The following is a 24879-nucleotide window of genomic DNA, read 5'->3' as shown; positions in this document are numbered from 1 at the left end:
TTTCATTCTAAATTTTACTGTCTACATAGTTGTATTCTAACATTTATTTGAAATTTGTTTTAATATTAAACTCTCAAATCATAGCACTTATGTACTGTCAGAGGTTTCCAAATTTTCTCACATTGCTCTTGATATCTCAGTAATTTTTTTTTCACAGAAGTACTAGACCAAAAGAAATAGTCAATTCGCTAGATTGAAATTTTAAATACTTGCAGGAGCTCCAGTAGGGCTCTTCTGCTCATGGATTGGACATAGATTCTAGAAGGTCACTCATATTGTCTTCACTAAAGGTTTAAATGAGATATATTACACAAAACAACCTTTAATTTTGATGATCACATTTAATCATGAAATACAACAGGATGTAATCCATATTGCACAAGATTTTAAGTCATGATCCTTCATTTTAAACTCATTCTCAGACATTTTTAATAATTATGTAATCTTGAGAAAAATCAACCTCTCAGAGTCTCAATTTCCTCATTTGCAAAATGAAGATAATTATATTTCCTACCTCACAGTGTAGTTGTGAAGAAAGTTCTTTGCAAGCATTAAATCACAAAATAAAGATAAATTATTATTACTATGGTTTTGTGAGTCTTTGTTCATCCACCAGTCACTTGTGAATTGAAGAGAAGAAAAGGGTGAGGAACATCTGATATCAAATTATATAGTATCCCATAAGCACAAAGAAATAAGAGCATCTGCCTAGTGCAACAGAAACCTCATTCCCCAGTTAAAGATAACGGAGGAAACAAGAAATGCAATCTTTCCAAATGGATTTCTTTAAGAAACCAGTGAGCATAGACAAGCTCTCAAAATTCCAGCAGGGAACCAAGCTCCTACAAGGTGAAACAAGATAAGAGAAAGATTATCCAATAAGAGAAAAGGTTTCTTGCTGTGTTTTAGCCACTGGCTCCTGCCTTCTGTCTTCTCAGTGGGATAGAATGTTTTCTAGTCAGAAGTCACAGAGCTTTGGGCTCTCATACCTCTCCCTCTACTTGGCATAGGAGGGACCCCAACCCCCACTGGGTTTTACCCACTATGTAGTGGTCCTGGTGCTGATCATTACCATGAAATTCCTCAAGTAAAGAAGTGTGCTTTTCCACTGAGTAGCTATAATCGAATCAGACCTGTACTTTCTGAGTGTCCTACTGTTTCAAATGCTGTACTTCATATTCCCCAAAGGGACAAAAGCATCCACTACTCACTTAATCAAAGTAATAGTAAGCCTGTAAAATACACTACTAAACAACCTTACAAAAACAATGGACTAGAGCAGCAAACAATAGGCCTTATTGGGCTAGCAGAATGTTGAGCCTTTTTTTCTTGCTTCCAAGTCTCAAAACACACACACACACACACACACACACACACACACACACACACACATAATATATATATGTATATATGTATATATATTTTTATGAAGAATATTATATATATATATATATATATTTAATAACTAGGTGGCACAGTGGATAGAGCACCAGCCTGAAATCAGGAGGACCTGAGTTCAAATACAACCTCAGACACTTAATAATTACCTGACTGTGAACTTGGGCAAATCACTTAACCCTATTGTTTTGAAAATAAAAGAATATTTAAAGAACAGTAAAAATGCAAGAAGAGGTGCTAGTGGTCTAGAAAGAGGCAAGAAATGTGAGAAAAAAGTTATAGATATTTTGAAATAAAAAAACTAAATCTACTTGTAATTATGATATAATTTTATATATCTAGATTGATAAAGGCAGGAACTATCTATATTTTGTATATAAAAATATAAATAATCCAGACAGACATTTCGAAGCTCTTAGGAGAGAGCCTAGATATAGTAGAGAACAGCAACAATAAAAATAATAATTATACTTGTAGAATCTCTTAAATTTACAAAATTCCTACCTTACAACCCTTTGAGGTATTATTATGCCCATTTAGCATTTTAGAAAACTAAGACAGAGAGACCCTATGTCAAGTAGTTAGTAAACAATGAATCTAGTACTGTAAAGGAAGTCCATTAGTCTTTCCACCTGAATGCACAGCTGTATGAGCAAACATCCTGGGATTTCACTACCAGCCAGAGAACTCCATTAGTAAGTCCCCTTTGCTAGTCAAAGAGATAAAAAAAATTCTCATTTAAATTATCACCTAAACCTCTGCACTAAAGTAGTTGAGATAAACTGAAAGTCAACAAGCTTTCTCTACATAAACTACAAAGGAAAAAAATGGTAACAAGTGGCAATACATTTCTCAATCTTTAATTCTTCAAGTAATGACTTTCCTCCTTGGAGGGATTCTTTTCCCATAAGGAAGTCTTTGAAACCACAGAACTACATTATGCCTTTTCTCTGTATTCAGAAACAGGGTGACCTTGTTTTGAAGTATGTTGCTTTTGTTCAAGTTTCAATCATCATTACTTAGGTGCAACAATAGAGTTTGTTTTCAGTCACTGAAAAAGGCAGATTAAAAATGATATCATTCTAAAAACTAGTATCCCTCTGAATATGTTTGACTTAACAAATCTGGGGGATTGTGGTTTCTCTGATATTGATCTGGCCTACCAAGATCTCTAAATTTCTACCTAATATGTAGCCTCAAAACTCTAAATACTACATGTTCTTGGGGATATAAAAATATGTAAGTGGAATTCATTAAATATGTCCACACATCATAAGATGTGCTTTTCCATACATATAACCTATTAACTTGTCATGAACTCATAAGAAAAAAGAATGATATATTGGAATTATCTTTCATTAACTACTCAAGTAGTTTAACTAATGAGCAAAAATATCCTGCCTTTATGTTATAATTATGTTAGATTACAAACTAATAAAAGGATATTCCTGATGGGGATCCTGAAAATGAAGGTATGTATAGGAATGATGCAATACAAAATTTTTTTAAATGTTATCTGGTAAGATAGAGTGGGAAGAATGTTGAATTTGATGTAAGAAGATTTAGGTTTCAACACCAGCAATGTTAATTATCAATTCTGACCTTAGGTCAGTCATTTAACTACAGAGCATCTCAGCTTTTCATTTGCAAAATGAAAGTGTTAAACTAGATCAGTTCTTTTTTTATATCTCTTTAGATCTCTAGGATGCAAAGTAAGGTCATTGATACACCTCTACAATAACAGCTTCCATCTTGGCTCTTAATACTTCTCTGTATTTCCTTGCTTTCTGCTGTTTCATTATACATGATCTTACTTTTTTATTATAAACCTTTATCTGTCACATTAGAGTACTGTAAATTAAGAATCAATAGGCATATGCATAGTCTACGATAAATGAGAAGGGTTCTATATATATCATACCCCTACATTAGCTATACAGATTCACCTACTTCTTTCCAATATTCACCTTCCTCCTCTAAGATTGACCTTCATTTCATTGTCTTCAATATTTTCCATGATCTTTCCCTGTGTGGCTTTATTCCTCTGTTCCTCCTGGGTCGGGTCTTACTCAAAAAATATCACTCTTCTTCTTCCTTCTTAACCAAACACTATTTATTCTTTAAGGTTCAGTTTAAGTCCTACCTTTTAAATGAAACCTTTTCTGAATATTCCAGTCTACACTGGCTTCTTCATCTTCTAAATTTTTATTATATGCCTTATGTAATTCATTTTAAAAATGTCCTTTATTTTAATTTAATACTCTTACCACAATAAGTTATTTGAGGGCACAGGCTTTGTCTTATTTTTTTTGTAATCTCCATGGTGCCTAAACATATAAAGATCACATATTTACTTTGATACTTAAAAATATTCCTAATTTCATAGGGTGTATATTCATTCCACCAAAATAAACTACAGCTCTGCCTCTAAAGATGGTCTTTGTGTATCTATGGCCCCTCATTTCATCACCTAATGAGATCTCCCTGGAATTCATATCCAATAATAATTCCCTCCTTGAATCATGATATGTATTTTGGGGTATTCCTACCTGGAGATTTCTAGCTATATCAAAGCTTTCCTGTTGAGAGACTTTCAAGGAACCAGTCATCTCCATTACACCCTAAGTCAATAGAGCTTAGTTTTAGAAGAGATCTAAATATGCTTGTTGAGTTGTACTCTTTACGACAATCCCCTTTTTTGGTATTATTTATGAGAAGAATGATAAGGTTCTCTTTGGTACATAGGGGGGTCTGGGCTTATTTGGAAGCAGATAAAGAATTTGATTCCCTTGGGTTTAGAGTAGTTTGACAAACATGAAAATAAAGGTTATATCTGATTATCATATCAAAACTTTTTACCAAAGCTTATTATTAAAGATAAAATAAATAGGACTTAGAAGTCACACTTTTACCAAAAAAAAAAAGAAATAGACATCAAGGTCACAGTATGGAAAACTGGCTCTTACCTGAGGCTAAGTGGGGAAAAACAACATAAGAAGTAATGAAGAAGAGATTACAACAATGGAATAAAAGAAAGAACATTTAAGAGTTCTCCCTAGCATAAAGGATTTCCATGCCTTTCATTGTGTATGCTCATGAATCTTTACATAGAATCATAGATTTAATCCTGGAAGTGAACCTAAAGGCCATCAAGTCTAACACCCTAATTTTGCAGATAAGAAAAAAATGATACTCAAGTTAGGTAATTTTTGCCCAGAATCACACACTCAAAAATAGGATCCCTAAAAAAGGGTTCTATGACATTGAGGTGGAATGTGGGCAAGGATGGAAAATAGGCTTGAGGGGAGCTACCGATATGCTTGTGAGAAATCCCCTGAGAGTGTGTGGAATTCCCCTTGTAAACAGAGTTACGCTTTAGTTAAGAGTGGGCCAAAACCCACTCCATCAATAGGCCAGATACTAATTACCAACTAAAGCTGAATATAGCATATAAAGTGTTCACTAGGGTCATGATTAAACTTGAGGGTGTGAGAGAAAGAGAAGCTTCAGCCACTAGAGTTTTTGCTAAGTAAGCAAACCATTTCAAATACAAGATTTCCCTGATGTTCCATGAATTGCTCATTTCTGTTAGGAAGAAACTAATATAAGTACTTAGAAAAGGGCTTTTCCTTTTCACAGCAGCGTTCACCTTATGTTCACCCACACTTTACGCAAAAGACCTGACCAAAGAAGAATCACTGAGCCATATGAGTCCATATTTTCTTGCTTTCCTGCAGTCAGAAAAAAAGTGCTTTCTATATGCTTGATAAAACTCTCAAATTTATGTCAGACATGTTTTATAAAAACCATGCCAGTGAATTGTCAAATTGGCTTATATTCCAGTGTACTATCTACTGCTTTTTAAGTAGGCCAGGCATGGGACTAGAATTTCAATTAACATGGTTTTTAGTAATTCATAAATTCCAGTGCCTCCAAGTGAGACTATAATGAAGAGAGTAGTAATGGGCCAAGAATGTGTAGAAACTTAACAAATACCATTTGATGATGTTGATGTTGATGATGATGTTGATGATAATAACAATGACAATGATGTTTTTAACTTTCTGATTCCTTGAAGCTCTTTCAACTTCCTTGCTATGAAGGTTATGACCCCGAGATCATTCAGTTTTTAAATAAAATTTTGTTTTATTTTTGTTTAAATAAATTTAAACAACAAAATTTAAATTTTGTTTAAATAAAATAACATTTTTGTTTTGTTAAGAAAAAATGTGTTATTCTAATTATCTGAAATATTTTTAGGTAGAAACATATTTGATAGATGAAAAATGAACTGGTGGACCTCAGCGAGATATAAAGTATTTCAAAGAAAAGATACAATTAAATGAGAAAGCAAATCAATGAATCAACTAATCCTTATACAAGGGTCATTCTTAACTTGAATAGCATGTCACATCAGCCCTTTTATTTAATAATCTCACGGGGAACAGCAGCTATGAACACCAAACCAGGCAAGCAGCCAGAAGTGTCACTAGCCCAGCCAACATTTCTAAAGCTTAAAGCCACCTAATTCAAACTACAATTTATTTTTAGAAAAAGTACCACTGTAATTCTGTCCTGCAACTTGATTTAATATGAAACTCAATGGAAACAACATAGTAAAGATGAAAAAATCCATTTTATGCTGAAACTTCTTTAACAGTAGTTTCTTTATGAAAACATTCCATTTTTCCCCTTTTATTCTTTTAATAAATAATGTAGGTAGGTAGCATGGTGGATAGAGTACTAGGGCTGGAGTCAGGAAGAGAAGTTCAAATGGAACCTTTGGCTTTCCCTAGTCATGAGATCTCTGGCTGTCATATTTTCCTCAGCTGTCAAATAAGTATAATAATAGCACCTACCTCACTAGGTTGGTAGAATTACATGAGAAATAGTATTTATAAAGCCCTTATGCCTGGAAAAGAGTAGGCATTTAATAATGTTTGTTTCCTTACTTCCCTGAAGGCAATTCTATTTTCTCAGTAGAAAAAATTTGGCTTATCCTTAGGAACCTTAGGACCAAGCTTCAACTAGCCATCTTTATTGTTGTACTGCATTATTCTAGGCCCTTGTTATCTCTTACCATGGTCCAATGATATACTTAGATGTCAATTTTCCTTGAACTATGACCTTGTTTGCCACTGTTGAGATGTTAGTTTTGACCTTTTGTCACTTAAAAATTTAACAAGCACATTTATTAAGCAATTAATTAATTGGTGCCCAATACTTGAGATACAAAGATAGAAATGATATCCCTGCCTTTGAAAAGTTTATGCTCTATAGTGAGAGACAGGAATATGCCTAGTTTGTTCTATAAAAAATGGTTATAATATGGCCTGGGGAATGAACAGTGAAAGATCAGTCAAAAGATACTAAGTATAATTATTAAGAAATTATAAGACCAGAAGTTTAGTTCTAGGCAAAGGACTTTAGAAACCTGAGATAGGCTACAAAGAATAATATAGAATATTACTTTAAAAGAAAGATTTTATAAATTGACTATCTTTGGCAATACTAGAAAACTGGATAGCTAAAGGTTTATGTCTTTGACTGTTGAACTTAACACATTAAATTGGATTTGTTCTTCCTGGCAGTGCGTTTAAATCAAGGCATCACCAATAATAATGTCTGTAGATTATCAAGTAGCAAACCATCTTATTGAGGGTAAAAAAAACAGAAGTATGCTTGTTTGCAACTAATTGCTTTACCAATTGAAATAAAATTGAGGACATTGTATTTTATTATCCTCTTGAATTGCTGAATCAGTGAAAGATTTACCATTTTTCACCTAGGAGAAGTATGTGATGAGGGGATCAATCTTCCCTGGGCACTGATAAATGAGTGAGCTTGCATTCTAATTACAAATATGGTTTATGTGTTTTCTATTTTCAAATGTGACAACTGGGAAATAAAGCAATCAGGAGATAACATTTTCTTTACTACAACCTGTGCTCTTTGCATAACTAAGTTATACATCTTTTTTTCTGCAGATTTCTTTAATGATAAATATTTATTACTTCCTCCAAATATAACATTAGTTCTTCCTTGGATTCATGCAGATGTTCTTTAAGACGCTTTAACAGTAATTTTTATTTGTTCTAGAAGCTAATGGAATTAAACATTTTTAAAAAGAAAAAATAAAGAAATCCAAATCTGAAATGTTGAACATGTTCTAATAATGTATCATAAAATTTTACAGATTAGTCCCCCAAGGTAGTATCAGAGTAGTGTAAAAGAATATAAAATGCAGGAAAAATAGGGAAGAAATAGGATGGACATTTCATAGACCAATAATAAGAAAATATAAAGTCAATATCAAAACACTGATGGAATGATAAAGGTAACTTTTACATTTAGGAAATTTGGAATATATAGTTAAACTAGAAAAAATTTAATAGGGTCAGTTACTCCGGGAACTTAATATGTTTAAGCATCACTTTTCATTCAAATATTAGACTTTTAAATAAAAAAGATTCATGATACTCAAAATTCTGTCTATAATTATTTCAGAATTTCAAGTATTCATGATTTCATCAATATAGATACTCCTTCCACCCATGAGGATTGTAACATTTTTTCTACCCTAAGAGATTCTATGATTTAGATCAGAGGGGTCATACACAGGCAGACTGGACTGTAGCCAGCAACACTCCCTCAGATGATTAAACCAGAATTCCTTGAACTAGATTAAAATGTAACTAGGGAAATATTTAACAAAATAAATAAAAATTCAATACACCAAAGAAAAAGTTGAAACGTGATTTTCTAAGTCAATATGTAGTGCATATTAGTATTTTTGTGTGTAGTTTGTGATCCCTACCCTTTTGTATTCAAGTTTGATACCACCATCATAGATCTAGAGATGAAAGATACTTTAGAGAATTTTTAACCCCCATATTACAGATAAGGAAACTAAGGGTCAGGAATCTTAAATTCCTTACCCAGTATCACATGGAAAATAAGTATCAGGTAGAATTTGTACTAACAAACTCTAAATCCAGAGCCAGTGCTCATCTTCATGAATTGCTATGATTAAAAATATATATTAACCTGCAGCTAAGTGTTCTTTCAATAATCTGCTATAACTCAGTGAGGCTAGCCTATCATGGTCATGCTCAATGTTCTTCAAGCATAGATAAATCTGCAAGAATAAATATTCCATGGATATTGCATTCAAGGTCACCTCTATGCCAAGATAATTAAAGTAACACCTCAGTGGAAGAATTGTGTCCAAAATTGTTTAGAATATATTTTAAAAATACAGTTAAACACAATAAATTTAAAATATTGATTATTTAACATACAATATTTCATAGTTCAAGAAGGTTTATTTGCTTAAAAAATTTTATACATTTGCTCATACATGTATTCCTCTGAGTGTTTAGAGATCTCTTTCTGATATCTTGATCTTCTGAACTTGATCAGGAATCTTGACCTTGACCAGGGGATTACTTATGGGTACTTGCTTGGGAATTATTTTCACTAGCTATAAGTAAACCATATTTTCATTTATCTTTTCCACTTATTCCAGCACACCACTAGAATGAATAAGATATTAGTCCCTGAAAGTATAATCATTAAGTAATGCTTTCCTTTCCTGAAAAGAGATTTTGGTAGGGGTTCCATAGTTGATAATGTATGTCATAATTCTGTGGAGGGACAAAGAGTGTTCTTTACAATCAAGAGAAGAATCATCAAGAGAATCATGCTGTAATTTATGGAATACAATCTAACATCTATACATTTGCACATTTTTTCCAAACTTAAAACTAACAAGACTTTTAGGACATCCTGAAGTTAGGGAGAAATCTATAGACTTGGAGGGAGATGACTAAAATCTAATTGATGTGAAATAGAGTGAGGTAGGATTAAGGTTAAATTCATGAAGGTTGAAGGAAGGTATATCAAATGTCTATATCTGCTTCTTTCATATAATTGTGAATCTATGATTTTTGTGAGTAATTCCTTTGTTGTTGCAGTTTACAAGAATTAATAATCCAATAAGATGCCCTTCTAGTGATGAGACAAACTTACTACCAAGACTGCTTCTCAAATCTCACTGACAGTCCATTGCAGGGATCTCATCCTAGATCTATAAGACACACCACAACTTATACTCTGCTGCCTTAGTCTTCAAGAATGAACAAGCAAAGAGGATCAGAGAAAGGCTTTAATGGAAGAAATATCTATACCAATTTTTCATTAATTAACTATTGAAAAAAATCTGTGGTAACATGTAACTACATCCCCTTGAATACCACTGAACACCATGAATTCTTGCATTGTATCTTATCAAAAACAGGATACTTCTATTTGAAAAGTAATTTATTAAAATATATTCTAGCAATCATATGTATAGATATGATATGATTAACGCATTACTTCTTAGTTTGAAGTCAAGCTTCTGTGTAGATCTGATCTGATCTGAGCTTATAACCGTGGTGTTAATCCTAATTAAAATACAAACAAACCTCTCTGCAAGCAGAATTTCAAACACAAAAACTAGAAAAAGGGATTATATTAAAGTCCTCCATCCCAGTTGAGAGGACAGTTTCAATCAATTTAGTACATGGAAAGGTGAACAAACAAATGTTGAACCCAATTTTCCCCATCCTTTGGTGAGGAAATAGCTGTCTGAGTGATACTTTTAAAAAGATTAGGTGTTCTTCCAGAGTCTCACACAGGGAAGATAATAGCTTCACATGCATGGAAATGAAGACTTCAGAATACTCCATTATAGTTCCATTCACATTGGAGTATTTCCAACTCCAGAAGCTCTGTTCCAGAAGGCTAAACTAGAACTCCTCTGGGCATTAAATCAGTAAAATCCTCCTTTTGATCCCTGTGACATTCTTATATTAAATATATGATTATATGAGGTGACAACATGCTCCTCATTCTTCTGGAAGTCAATGTAGAGACTGCCACCTGGCTAGAAGAGATAATCAGAAATAAAAAAAGAGAAGAGACATAAACTAGCAAGCCTACATGAAGAGGGGTATAGCTAATATCTCTGTGCACAAAAGAAGGGTCCACATGCTATGACATCTCTTTTTAAGTGAGTAATTCTCAAACCAAATTTAGGAGGTACAATTGAGTAAATATTATAATGGAATGATAGTTTTTCCATAAGTAGAAGATAATAAAACTTGTATCTGGGTTGACTTTTTATATAAATATTTCAACACACTATATTGATTAAGAATTGGGAAGAATTAGGAACATAGGATTATATTAATTGACAAATGAAAAAAGTGCTTCAATCACTAAGATGTACTCCTAGCAATATAAGAAATATAAGAAATTCATAATCATCTGCAGAGCATGTTTCCTCCCATGAGAGCCTAATGAAGGTCATAATATACCTCACCACCATCCACGTCGTTTATCAACAAGCAACAAAAAGTAGCATATCAACACCTTTTGCTAATGACAAAAATAAGTATCTTAGGAGAAAAAGCATTGGATCCTTGGCACATGATTTCAAAATGTTGCCAACCCATAATATACTGACCTGAATATTGTACTCAATTTTTACATTTGTATACTTTCAATATTTGAAAAAAAAGCAGTAACTACAGGCATTCACATATTGTAAAACATTTTATATGTAATATTTTATCTTATCATTATAAAAATCCTATTAGGTGAATGCTATGGATAGTATTATACTCATTTTGCTGATGGGGGAAACTAAACCTTAAAGAGGTTACTAGACTTGCCCATGATCAGATTACTATTAAGAATCTGAGGCATAATTTGAACCTAGTTCTTCTTAATTTCCAGTCCAGAACTATAACTATTTTACCGTACTCTCCCTGATTGTAATGGATCAGTCCTTGACTGATTCTGATCCTAAGACTTTCAAAGGAAATATCAACTGCTAAAATCTCCCGGAAGATATTCATCACACAGCAATATGATCTAAATGAAGAAAATTTGTGCAAGTGTGACAGTTTGTAGAAACACAGAGTGATTCCCTGAAGGTAGAAACAGAAATATTGTGGTTTTAACCCAGTGTCATATAATAAGAGCAAAGTAATTGACAAAAACTTTGATTTTGCATACATAATAGAAGTAAGTTTTTTAATTATTAAAAATTGCTTCTTTCAATTATGTAAGAGAATTTTTCCAGTATTAACAAATCAAAACTAATAATCTCAAGGATCAAATGATAAGATGCTTTGCATGCATATCTCTCTGAGGATGTCTGGTCGAGTTCAATACAGATGTTAGCCAAACTGTTTATCCCTACCCCACTTACTTTCCCTTCTTAACAGATCAATAAAGTGAGAAAAAAAATATCTAGATATAGAGCATTACCTTTCATAGACCCTAACTATTTTTGCAAAAAAGGACAAATGTGGATGTTATCATAGGCCAAAAAAGAGCCAAAAATGCATTTTTGAAAAGCAATTTTTAATATCAGAATTTCATATAAAATCATGGTTGATTTTCAGAGTACAAATTATACAACTTGATAAACTTAGTAGAGTGCTTTTTTCCCCTAGAGGATTAAGCAAATCCTCAAAATCCTTGAGCTACAAGCTAAAATTCAGCCAATTACTTTAAAGATCATAAAATTCTGACAATCTTGATTATTTCTCTGTTACTTTTTCTTTTCCTTAAATAGCCACCCACTGAAAATCAAGAAAGCTAAACTAGAACCTCCAGTTGTTGCTTATGTCCTCTGATTTCTATCCAAGGAAAATCCATAAGATGTTGACCAGATGTTTTATTTCAAAACCAAATAGTGATTATTTCATAGGGAGTAGCAAAAGAGAAATAAGAGTTCAAGGAAACAGATGAAGTCATATGTAAATTCCTAAAGCAATTAGCATTTTAAAAAATCAAGTCTTTAACATAATAAACAAATTTGTCTTTTTAAAATATATTGCAAGAAGCTTTGGGAACATCTAACAAAATAGCATGTTCCAGTGTGTCATGATTGCTTTTTGGAAGTTTCCATGGAGGAAACAAAATGACCAGAGACGCTAAAAGCAATATGTCTGTGGTACATTTTAAAATCACACAAGTGAAGAATTGCTGTTAATCTGAGGACATGAATTGGTAGGTGAAAGTAGAAGACACAAAGACACATTGACATCATTGTCACTGTAACTTTGAAGGGATAGGAAGCATCAACTATCAAGATATATGGGTAAAGGGGAAGAGGAAGGTTTGAAAATCCAAGTCTCAGCTGAGATGATCTTTCAGAAATGGCTGGAAAAAAATGGAAATCATTGACCCAAACAAAGACAATTCTCCAAATCTTTAATCCAGGTTATATCAAAATCTTATCACTTCTAGTTTAGTGCTACTTAGTAACTTAGGTTATTTCATACAATCCAGATATTCAGCGATGTGGAAGAGCTCGAGTTTTACAGGGATGGGTACAGTTTCAACATCATGATTTATTGTTCCCTACTTCTGATATCCCCAAGCAGGCAAGGAAAATGGAAGAATCCAGCAAAGATGTTTCCAAATGGAGTCCCAGAAAAAAGGGTAAGATCTAGGTATCAGCCAGGAAAAAAGCATATATCTTCTAGAACAGAAAATTTCTGTCCAAAAAAAAGGTTGGGTAAAGAAAACCAGAGGATTTTTGGCCAGCCACTTGGTGTAAATCTTGAATAGTACTTTCCAGATTTGATTTTTACTATGTCCTCTAAGGGCTTCTGGCAACATTAAATTGAAGAACTTAAAATCTAATTAACTGTTAATTTTACTTTAGGTCCAAACTATATTTAGCCCTTCATAAATGCCAAGCAAGAATTTTATCCAGTGTATATTATCAGTATGTCAACAGTGTCTACTGTACTTCAAGAAATAGAAAAATGTGACAAATTGTTCAAACAGAATTAAGGTGGCCACAAATCTCAAGAAGTCAGGTTTTCTCATTTACATAGAAGGAAAGCATTCATCTGCTTTCCTATACATATATAGGTAAAACTTAGAGATTATAAATCTAGGAATGATGTATGCTCCAAGGATGTTTTTTCCCTGGTAAAGATCTATTCTGTTATAATTTACTTTCAGAGCTTGAAAAGGTGAGATCCTTGGCTGTCAAAGTGAAAGGAGCAATTAAATGAACAAAAACATATATTCTATTAATGATCAGTTATTAAGAGTATCATATAATTGTTAGATTTGGAAGAGACTTGAGTCAGGCTCACCTACCAGTGATCTAATCTATCACAAATTAGACTATATATGAATTTATGTGGACCTGCATTGAGTGATGAAGAGAAGTGGACATATTGGAGAGCTGTGGCAAAAGTGAAATTTACAGGGCTTGTCAATAGATTGTATATTTGGGAGGGTTGAGAGAAATTGAGGATTTATGGATGAACATCTGGCTTGTCAAACTGGAGGACTGGGAAGATGGTGTTTCCCTCTACTGTAAGAGGGAAGTGAAAGAGGACGGAAGTTTAGGGGGAAAAGATAATGAGTTCAGTTTAGAAATGTTGAATTTAAGACATCCAGTTCAAGATATTTTAACAGCAGCTGGATATATGAGATTGGAGATTAGCAGAGAATTTGGAACAGGATAGGTAGATTTGAGAATCATCAGCATTGAGATAGTAATTAACTCCATGAGAGGTAATAAAATTACCAAGTAAAGTAGTATAGAAGGAAAGAGGAAAGGAAGGAAGAAGATAGCAGAGTTAATAGAAAACTCAGGAAGCTCTGAATTCAAAGCTTGCCTCACTCAACTACTATCTGTATAACCCTAGATAAACCATCTAACCTCTCTGTGCCTCAGTTACTTTATTGCTAATTGAAGGGGTTGGATTAAATAATCTCTACAATTCTTTCCAGCTTAAGTCTATGAGCCTCTAATCCTTTCTGATGGTTCTTGAAACAGAAATGAATGTATTTGTAGGGAAAAGTATTCCACACAACATACGTTTGGCTTTGGTCATATTGAGTGTGAGATGTCAGGAACCACCCGCTGAAGACATCATAGTTAGTCAAAGAAGATTACAGCAAAAATGATAATAAAATATTTTGTAGTACTTTGTTTTTATAAGGCTCTTTTCTCACAACAGCAATGTCGGATCAGTAGTGAAAATAAATGCACAATTGGAACTCAGAGGAAAGACAGATTAGTGAAAGGACTGGAAAAAAGAAGGTAAAAAGGGTTGGCAACAGGGTAAGTCATTCTCCAGTATGGAAGGAAGCCCCTAAAGTGCTTCATGGAAATTGCTAAAGCAATGGGAAGGGGAAATTTGTTGCCCTTTGACCAATTTGTCAGATATTGGTTCCATAGATTTCATCTTCACCAGCCCCTAAAAATACTGATCTTCTCATTCCTTATGGTATTTTAATTTACTAATAAAGTATTCTGATTTTGTTTCTTGTATGGGGAGTGTACTTTTAGATAAAAATTATGATCATGAGAAAAGAATTTAGATTCTCTAGGTCTTGTCCATCATTGAATTTGGTCCCTTATGAGTGTCTTCTGTTTTCCTAAAAGGTGGGAAGACTAACTTTCTGACACTTGCCTCTGTAGTTCAGGAAAGACTAGCTGATAAGGAATACTTTAGTATCTCAATGATTGTCTCACCTCTATATATATATGAGGCATAAGGAGCCTTTGAAAGGCAATGACACCAGTCAGTAGAAAATTATCTGTGGCTAGTGTGCAAAAAGAAGTCTAGTATTTAACTCTGTCTTCTTTCTACTAATAAGTGGAGATTTATGTGATGCCAAGTAGAACAAAGTAGCTAAATTCATATGTTATATCTTCTATTAGACTGCAATCTTACTGAAGAAAAAGATCATATTTACTTTCTGTTCAATCCCAATGTTTAGCACAATGTCTGGTACTTAGTGAATTTGTGTTGACTGATTTACTTGCAGGTTTCAGAAAGCAAAATGGGAAAGGATTTGGGGTGGTAAATGTTGTTTACTTTCCTTGGAGAGTATAAGGTATGTGTTAATTCAAGTGAGCAAAAATTTATGAATTACTTACTCTATACAGAACTCAGTACTCCATGATAACTATTTCCAGAAATTAGTGACTAGAATGATAGGAAGTTTGGAGAATATGTTAATTATATGAATCAATAGAAGTAGGACTGATTAATTGATCATCAGGAAAAGAGAAGTCTATGGGTTGGATGGGTAGAGAAGATAACTGTTTCCAAGTAATGATCATAAAAACTTCATTGATATGACATCTTAGGTTTTTGCAAGATACTTTATGTACATCATCTCTTTTAATGACTTTCATTTAGTGATAAGTAGAAATTTCAGAGAGACATATTTTGACTTAATGCTAGGAAAAATTATTTATCAATAAAAGCTCCCCAGGAGAGGAGCAGGGTACTTTGAGTAGTAGTAGCAGTAGTAGGCTCTCCTCTCATTGGAAGTTTTGGGCAAAGATTGAGCAACCATTTGATAGAGATGTAAAGGATATTAATTCTTGAACAAATTGGGGTTGCACCAGATAATCTCTTCACTGTATTTCCAGTCTTGATCCTGATACCATGAGCCAAAGTCCATTAGATATCTCCATCCCCAAATACATTAGTTTCCAGAAGATATATTATTGTCTAGTTGATCATCAAGCTTAATTCCTTATTTTATAAGGGAAGAAAATTAGGCCCAGAAAAGTTAAGTGACTCATATATACAGTAAATAGTAGAGTCAGGATTCAAATGTAAGAATTTTGTATCATGGGTAACGGAAGTGATCTCCCAGCAAATGGAGAGGAAAAATTGTAGCTTGATTCCAAAATTTCCTCATGAAATGGTAGTGGGTTTTTTGTGTATTTAAATGTACAGAATATACTTTACTACAAGGAATATGGTAAGGAAATAATAATAATACTAAAGAAGATGAGATTGTCAGTAATGATCCTGGAATTATGATATCAAAGGTAAAATTCCACCATATTCTCTGAAAAATTATACAAAGCAAGAGATTTCTGATGTACACTATTTTATTAAAGTCATAAGAAGGAAGATCCTATGAAAGAAGACTATGTATGTATACATACGTTTCTGAGAAGTTGCCTATTTTTGTCAGAGGAAGATGTTTCCATGTTGAGAGTTGCCAACACTGTTGAAATCACAGGTACAAATCCATAATAAATACACTCATACAGACAAATGAACAAATAACATGGTTACGTAATTACTATATATCAGAGGCAGCATATGAACCCAGGTCTTCTTAACCCAAAGGAGATTTCTCTGTACCAAGTTGCTTTCTGTAGAAATGTTGGGGGGGGGGGAATGCATAAGAAAGGGATACTCAGAGGAAAAGAGAATAAAAGGGATAAATTAAGGTCAGTGAAAGATACAGGTAAAGCAATAAATATCTAGCAGTAATTTTAAGTTTTATTATATTAAAATATTATTCTCTACTGTCTGAAAAGGCCTAATGCATCAATTTAAACTAATGTAATTCATTCTTGGTTTTTTAAACTGTGTAACAGTCTTGAGAACATGTTTTAAAAAATAGAATTTTATTAGCTGGAAGGGACTTGAGAGATCATTGTAACCAATGTTCTCATCTTACAAATGAGGAATCTGAGGCTTAGAGAAGTTATATGAATTGCCCAAGGTCAAAGACAGAAATATCAAGCTCTCTAGATTTGATCTAATTTCAAGTTGTTGGCATTTTAGGAATCCTTCTAGGGCACATGTAAAAGTTCTGACCCCAAATCAAACTATCAGAAAGGACAGTCCATCTTGCCTGTTGTTAATTGAAAAATAAATAAACTATGCCTGTGGAGAGAAAAAAGGTAGAAGTGAGCAAGGACATTTTAAATATTCTTTTATATATATATATATATATATGTATATATATATATATATATATATATATATATATATATACATATATATATATATATATATATATATATATATGTAGCTTGCTTTCCCTCATCTTTTGGTACTTTCCAACTGGGTTTCAGTATCCTAAGCTTTTGAGTGCTCCCAACAAATTGAAAGAATTATTTGACATGTGAAATAGAAAAGTTATGCTATATAGATCCTTAAAGGGTTTCTTATTATGACCAGGTATAATGAAAGAAACACAAAACTTGAGTTAGGAATAGATGCCATTCACAGTTCTACCATTTACTCACTATATTAACAGGGAATCCACTTGACCTGTCTGAACTTCTATTTTGTTGTCAGTAAAAAGGAAGGGTTGGATAAAATGGTCTCTAATGTTTTTTTATATCTCTAAACCTGTGATTATCCAAATTTTAGCAAAACATTTAACAAAGATTACAATTTAGCTGGAATTAATTGAATGATAAGAAATAAAAATTATTCATTAAAGGTGCTATGTCAACTTGGAAGGTCTCCAGTAGAGTGCCCCCAATTATATATGCCTGTTACTATGCCATTTAATATTTTTATCAGTCACTTAGGCCTTGAAGGGATAATTAACTCTTCAGGTGACAGAATCAAACCCATAAAGGTATTCTGGAATGAGAGAGTAAATCCAAAATGATGAAATTTTATAGGGAAAAAAAATCAGTTTCATAAGATGGAAGGGGTTTGGAGAGACAGTAGTCTATCTGAAAAAAAGATCTAGGGTTTTCATGAACTGCAAGTTCAGCTTGTATAAAGAGGGTGATATAGCAACCTAAAAGAACCAATGTGGTCTTTGTATCAGGATACAAAGAGTATACAGATATAGAGAAGTGGTAGGGTTTCTCTGCATGCAGTAGAAAAAATCCTAGAATATTGCATTATGGGTGCCAATTTCTACTAGGAAGTGATGAACTAGGAATCAGCCAGAAAAGTTCAAAGAGAATAATGAAGGACTTTGAGATATTATACCCTTAAATGCAATATATATATATATATATATATATACATATATATATATATATATATATAGAGAGAGAGAGAGAGAGAGAGAGAGAGAGAGAGAGAGAGAGAGAGTCACTAAATGCCTTTTATGCAAAGGAAACTGGTGCTAGAGATACAAAGATAAAAACAAAAGAGTTTCTACCTTCAAAGACTTTAGATTCTACTTGGGAAGATCAGTTGAAGGAACTGGTTATGCTAACTGAGAGGAGATTTAGGAAGGGCATGATATCTATTGTCAAGTACTGAAAGGCTATCACATGAAAGAGGAATCAAATGTGTTCTACTTTCAAAAAAGAGCCATGGGTGGAGGTAGAAAGGGGGCAAATTTTTTCTTAAAGGTCAAACATCCTAAATTAGAGCTCTATAGAAAATAGAACTTCTGAGGATTTCCTTGCTTCCTGGAAGTGGGTTTCCATTTCTTGGAGTCTTCAAACAGAAAATGACTGGTGATCTATTGTAGATATCATAGAGCAAATATTTGTTCAGGTATTTGTCAGACTAGTTGGCCACAGAGGTCACTTCTACTATTGAGATTCTCTGATTCCAGGTCAATTATTTCAAACAGATCATTTCTCTCCGAGAACAAATAAGGATAGAACAGATATGGAATGTAGCATAAATTTTGCTGGAAAAGTATTAGGGATACATAATCAACAGATAACATGGTGTAGAAGGTCATTAACTTCCCTAATATAGTCCAGGATCCTATATTGAACAGTATGAATGTTAAGAGTATCCGGGGGAAAGCCTAGAATTAAAAAGGTAGAGATGGCATAGAAATACCAGAAAGGAAAATGCAATGACTCCAAACCCAAACTTCACCTGAGTCAACATTTTGCCTGGATTAAGACTTGCTTGAACTGGAGAACATCAGGAGATGGTTTCCCCATTTCCCTTTTACATGTGCATATTATTTACCAATCTCATACTAAACATCAGACTGGCATCACATATAAGTCATGCACAAGAACATTTCCAAAGGAAAAAGAGCCATTGGGAAACATAAAATCAATGATCACCAAAAAGGGAGAGACAACAGTGATGACTAAAAGAGAAGACAAGACATTTTATTTACCTGTCCCTAAAAGTTGTTTAAAATTCATGACAAGTATAGCAAAGAAACTGATAAAGGAAAGATCCTTGACAAACTCCCGTTAAAGGAAGTCATATTGTACTCAAAGATAAGCATGTTGTCACCTGAAAAAAATAACTAAATCAACAAATGGGACAGATTCAGTACAAGTATCAGAAGTCTCCCAGCTAAATTTCAGTTGGACGTTGATGATTGAGTGAAAAAAGAAAAGCTGGACTGTAGAGTAGAGGTTGACAGAGTCAGTTGGCATAATAGATTAGGAAATTAAGCTAAATTAGGGGAAATGAATGGCTATATTGATGGAAGAACTTCATAGAGAAAAAATGCCTATGTAACCATGCAAAGTAAATTTCTTTAACTATTATTAGACAATGAGCTGAAATATCAGGCAACTCTGGTCTGCTTTGAACACCGTCTATTTTTTTTTTTCAAATTAAATTCTTCTGACCCCCAAGAGACACTTAGCTAAGAGAATCTAGAGGGTGTTGAGATGCAGCATCTGGGACAGGATTCACCTGCAGACTACCAGCTCATCCCAAGATCCAATTACAAACTTTTTTAACTACAGCAACTTTAATATATACTACTGGAGCTGGAATTGCCATGGCTAATGGCATCAAACTTGCCCTGAATAGGACCCCAATTCTATTTTGTTGGTTTTGGGAACAGGGGCCATGATTAAGAGGGATAGCAGTGGAGGGGGATTCATTTTAGGCCCTAGAAATGAAATTCCATCCATGAAATTGAACCGTTGAATTGGATATATCATGTTGTTACCAACCCGATAAGACACATTAGCTTTACCTTTCTGGCACCGAACTGACTATTAGCCTATCAAGGTATAGACTTGGATGTGCCACATCGTATTCAATTCACAGCCAGAAACATTTTGCTCGGAGTTGCTGGGGTGTTGCAGTGCCACCTGATACAGGAGGGAAACCATATTTACAATACCAGGGACTCCCATGGCATCCAGACCTTCATCAGAAGTCTTGTTTCCTATTGATCAGACCATGAGGTGAAGTGGTTCTGGAAAAGACAAGTGAGAAGGATGTCTTTGCACAATACTCTCACTAAAATAACATAATGTTCAAGTCACATAATCATACATATGACAACATGGTACTCTTTAATTACAAAGGACAAACATTATCATCAGACAATGAGAATAAACCAAACTTTACAAGATAAATACTTACCTATTAAAGAGAAACTTAGTGACTATCTTGAAAGGGAACTTATAACTTCAAGAGCCAGAGTGACTTCAAGATCAAATTTTGCCAGATTAATTTCACTTTCTATTCAAATAGATATGGGGGAATGCTGTAGATATAATTTATATAGATTTCAGCAAAGTCTTTGATAAAATATCCTATTCTTGTATAATAGACGGAGAGATATTGTTTAGATAATTTAGTCAAAATGACCATGTCACCAGACTCAAAGAGTTATTATTAATGGTTCTATATCAACATGGTAAGAGGTCTTTAATGACATACTGCAGACATCTGTGATTGACCAAATGCTATTTAACATTAATCTATGACATGGATAATTGTATAAGTTGGTATCAAATATGTGAAATGCTCAAAATGGAGGACAGCTAACACAATAGATTACAGAATCAGGATCTGAGAGCATCTTGAAAATCTAAATCATTGGGCTGAATATAGAAAGATGAAATCCAAACAGTATATTAATGTAAAACCTTATTCTTGGGTGTAAAAACTCAAATCCAGAAGAATAAAATGAGGGAGATATGGGCAGACAACCATTCTTCTGAAATAAATTCTGAGTCTTAGTGGATTTCTATATCAATATGAGTCATCAGTGTGATATTGCAAAGAAATTGGGATGCATTAGAAAGCTTTCAGTAACAGAGAGAGATGATAATCCCACTACATTCTTCCTGGAGTCAGGAGGACCTGAGTTCAAATCCAGTATCAGACACTTAATAATTACCTAGTTGTGTGACCTTTGACAATTCCCTTAACCCTATTGCCTTGTAAAAGAAAGAAAAAAATTATTCAGTTCTAGGCTCCATGGTTTTAAAGTGCCTTGATTTCATGACATATAAGGGTAAGTAGAAGGAAATTGAATATATTTAGTCTGAAGAAAAGACTTGGGGAACACATGACAGTTGTTTTCAAGTATTTCAAGGGTTATTGTGAGGATAAACCATTAGACTTATTCTGTTTGACCCAACAGAGAAGAACAGAGTAGAAGATATAAAGAAGCTAATTTAGGTTCAATATCAAAAAAATTTTCCTAACAATTAGAGCTCCTTTTCATGACAGAAAGTGGATGCGTTTTCTTTGGAGATCTTCAAGCAAAAGCAGAAAGTTCATTTGTTAAATATGTCATAATGAAAATTCTTTCATTTACATGTTGGGACCAAATGACTGAGAAGGTCCCTTACAACTCAAATTCTATGATTCTTAGTGATAAATTAAATGGTGCTGACACCACTCCTTGTCCTTCAGTATCTTAGAAATAGTAAAGCTCTGATAAGCCCATTGAACCTAGGGAGGGGAGTGAAGAGAGACTACCCAGCTCTGTCCTCTGCCCCTGGAACAGGACACTGGGGCTCTGAACACATTCTGATCCTGATCACAGTCTAGGCCCCCCATAGAACAGCAGGGCCCCCTCCACCTCAGTCCCGTGGCAGAGGGGGGCACATGTGGTCATTCACAGACCAGGAGGGAGGACAGAGCCTCACACACTAAGACCCTTGTGGGAGTGTCCCAAAAGCTCAAGAAACACCCCAAAACCAGGCTCAGGCTGGGAAAATGAGCAAGCAGAGAAACAAGAGGAACACCATTGAGAAATATTTTGCTTATGAGCCCAAGAAGGATCAAAATACTCAGTCTGAAGATGAGGAAGCACAAGCTCCTGCATCTAAAGACTCCAAGAAAAACAGAAATTGGGCTCAGGCTATGACAGAGCTCAAAAAAGACTTTGAAAATCAAATGAGGGAGATGGAAATGAGGGAGATAGAAGAAAAACTGGGAAAAGAAATAAGAGAGATGCAGGAAAAAACATGAAAATGAAGTCAGCAGCCTAGTCAAGGAAATCCAAAAAAAATGCTGAAGAAAATAGCATGCTAAAAACCAGCTAAAAACCAGTCAAATTGATAAAACAGTTCAAAAAGTTATTGAGGAGAAGAATGCTTTAAAAAGCAAAATTGGCCACATGGAAAAAGAGATAAGAAAACTCTCTGAGGAGAACAAATCCTTCAGACAAAGAATAGAACTCAGGGAGATTGATGAATTTACGAGAAACCAGGACTCAATACTTCAAAACCAAAAGAATGAAAAATTAGAAGAAAATGTGAAATATTTCATTGAAAAAAAAACTGATGTGGAAAACAGACTTAGGGAAGATAATTTAATAATCATTGGAATACCTGAAAGTCGTGATCAGGAAAAGAGCCTTGACATTATTTTCAAAGAATTACTACAGGAAAATTGGCCTGATATTCTAGAAGCAGAGGCCAAAATAGAAATGGAGAGAATCCATCGATCCCTCTGAGAAAGAGATCCCAAAAAGCCAACCCCTAGGAATATTATAGCCAAATTCCAGAACTCCCAAGTCAAAGATAAAATATTACAAGCATCCAGAAGGACACAGTTCAAATATCGTGGAGCTGCAGTCAGGATCACACAGGACTTAGCAGAAACTACATTGGAAGCTCGTAGGGCTTGGAATATAATATACCGGAAGGCAAAAGAGCTTAGAATGCAGCCAAGAATCAACTACCCAGCAAGGCTGAATGTCCTCTTCCAAGGAAAAAGATGGAGCTTCAATGAACCAGGGGAATTTCAAATGTTCCTGTTGGAATGGCCAGAGCTGAACAGAAGGTTTGATCTTCAGATACAGGACTCAGGTGAAGCATGGAGATTGGAGGAGAGGGGGAAAATATGAGGGACTTAATGAGGATGAACTGCATGTATAGAAAAATGATACTGATAATATTCATATGAACCTTCTCAGTTAATAGAGCAGGTAGAGGGAGCTTTTATAGTTGAAGCACAGGAGAAAGTTGAATTTGAAGATAAAATATGGTGTAAAAATTGAGTCAATAGGAAAAAAAGGGAATGTAATGGGAGAAAGAAAAAGGAGAGGGGGAATAGGCCAAGATGTTTCATATAATAAGATTTTTCTTTATTACAATGAGCTATTGCAATGATGTGGAAGGGGGAAGGCAAGGGGGAATGAGGGAATCTTCACTCTCATCAGAGGTGGCTAGGAGAGGAAACAGCATATATATTCAATAGGGTATATGCATCTGGAGTAAGGAAGGGGTACAGGGGGAAGGGGGGTGATGTGAGTGATGGAGGAGAGGAGGGACCATGGTGGGGGGAGTGGTCAGATATAACACATTTTCTTTTTTGCTTCTTGCAAGGGGCTTGCATTCGAAGGCCTGTCCAGGATCATAAGGCCAGGTGGATGCTGGGCCTAAGGGGTGGTATGGGGGCTCAGGGCTTCTTGGCCCCAGAGCCAGGGATCTGTCTGCTGAGCCACTCAGCTACCCTACAGCAGAGTCAGAGTGAAAGGAGAGAGAAAATAAAGTATATGGTAGTGGAGAAACACAAAGGGAGGTAGTTGCAATCAGCAATGGCAACATTGGAAAAATATGGAAATAACTTTTGTGATGGACTTATCATAAAGAACATGATCCACCTGTGACAGAGTTGTTGGTGTTGGAACAAAGACTCAAGCACATTTTTATTATTATTATTATTTTGGGGGATGCAGGGCAAATGGGGCTGGGTGGCCTGCCTGGGGCCTCATAGTAGGATGATCGTTGGCTGTCTGAGGCCGGATCTAGACCCCGGTGCTCCTGGCTCAAGGGCCAGTGCTCTGTCTGCCACCCAGCCACCCCTACTATTATTACTATTTTATTTTATTTTGGGTCTTTTTTTCATTCTTTGGTTTTTTCAGGGAAGTGGGGTTCAGATGGCTTGCATGTCACATGGCTGGGTGATTGTTGGCTGTACGGGGCCAGATGTGGGCTCGGGTGCTCATGGTTCCAGGGCTGGTGCTCTGTCCATTGCGCCACCTGGCCATACCTACAATTATTACTATTATTTTTTTTAATTTTAATTTCTTTTCTCTCCCCTTTACTTTATCACTCAAGTGAGTCTATATTTCTGGGGGGAGGGGGTATTTTGTTTATTCCTAAACATGAATATTTTATTACTGTATAAAAAACATTATTTGTACAAAATGAAAATAAATATTAAACAAAAAAAGAAATAGTAAAGCTTTAACAGATTATTAGTAAAAAATAGTTAAAAGGGGACACTATAAAGTGAATTACTCCCTAGCTTCTTTCCTATCTCATCTTCACATAAGTATCCCCACGGTCATTTCTCAAAGTCTCTGATTCCTCCACAGGGAGTTATCTTCCCCACCCACATGTGCCCAAATCCCAACTGGGAGGATACTTGTAGCACAAAAGAATATTTTGTGGAAGTACTTCTCTCAGCTGTAAAAATGCAGTTATAGTGCTGTTTCTTGTTTCAATAACTTATCAGTCACTAATCC

The 24879-nt window shown here is 34.5% G+C and overlaps 1 protein-coding gene across 3 annotated transcripts in view; it reads left to right on the top strand.

Moving 5' to 3' along the window:
* Nucleotides 1-24879, top strand: part of LOC141493833 (A-type voltage-gated potassium channel KCND2-like) — a 190855-nt gene that overhangs the window by 104256 nt on the left and 61720 nt on the right. For 2 of the 3 annotated variants that reach the window (XM_074195147.1, XM_074195145.1), the window contains exon 2: nt 12748-12900. In XM_074195147.1, coding sequence (XP_074051248.1) covers nt 12881-12900 — 20 coding nt within the window. In that variant the 5' untranslated portion in view covers nt 12748-12880. Of the gene's footprint in view, nt 1-12747; nt 12901-14403; nt 14549-24879 lie in introns of those variants that run through there. The other variant, XM_074195146.1, reaches the window with a different exon arrangement.

This window comes from Macrotis lagotis, chromosome 7 (assembly GCF_037893015.1).
Source record: "Macrotis lagotis isolate mMagLag1 chromosome 7, bilby.v1.9.chrom.fasta, whole genome shotgun sequence".
NCBI classification, from domain to species: Eukaryota; Metazoa; Chordata; class Mammalia; order Peramelemorphia; family Peramelidae; genus Macrotis; species Macrotis lagotis.
Note: the sequence above shows the minus strand (reverse complement) of the source record. Positions and strands in the feature narration are given on the sequence as shown.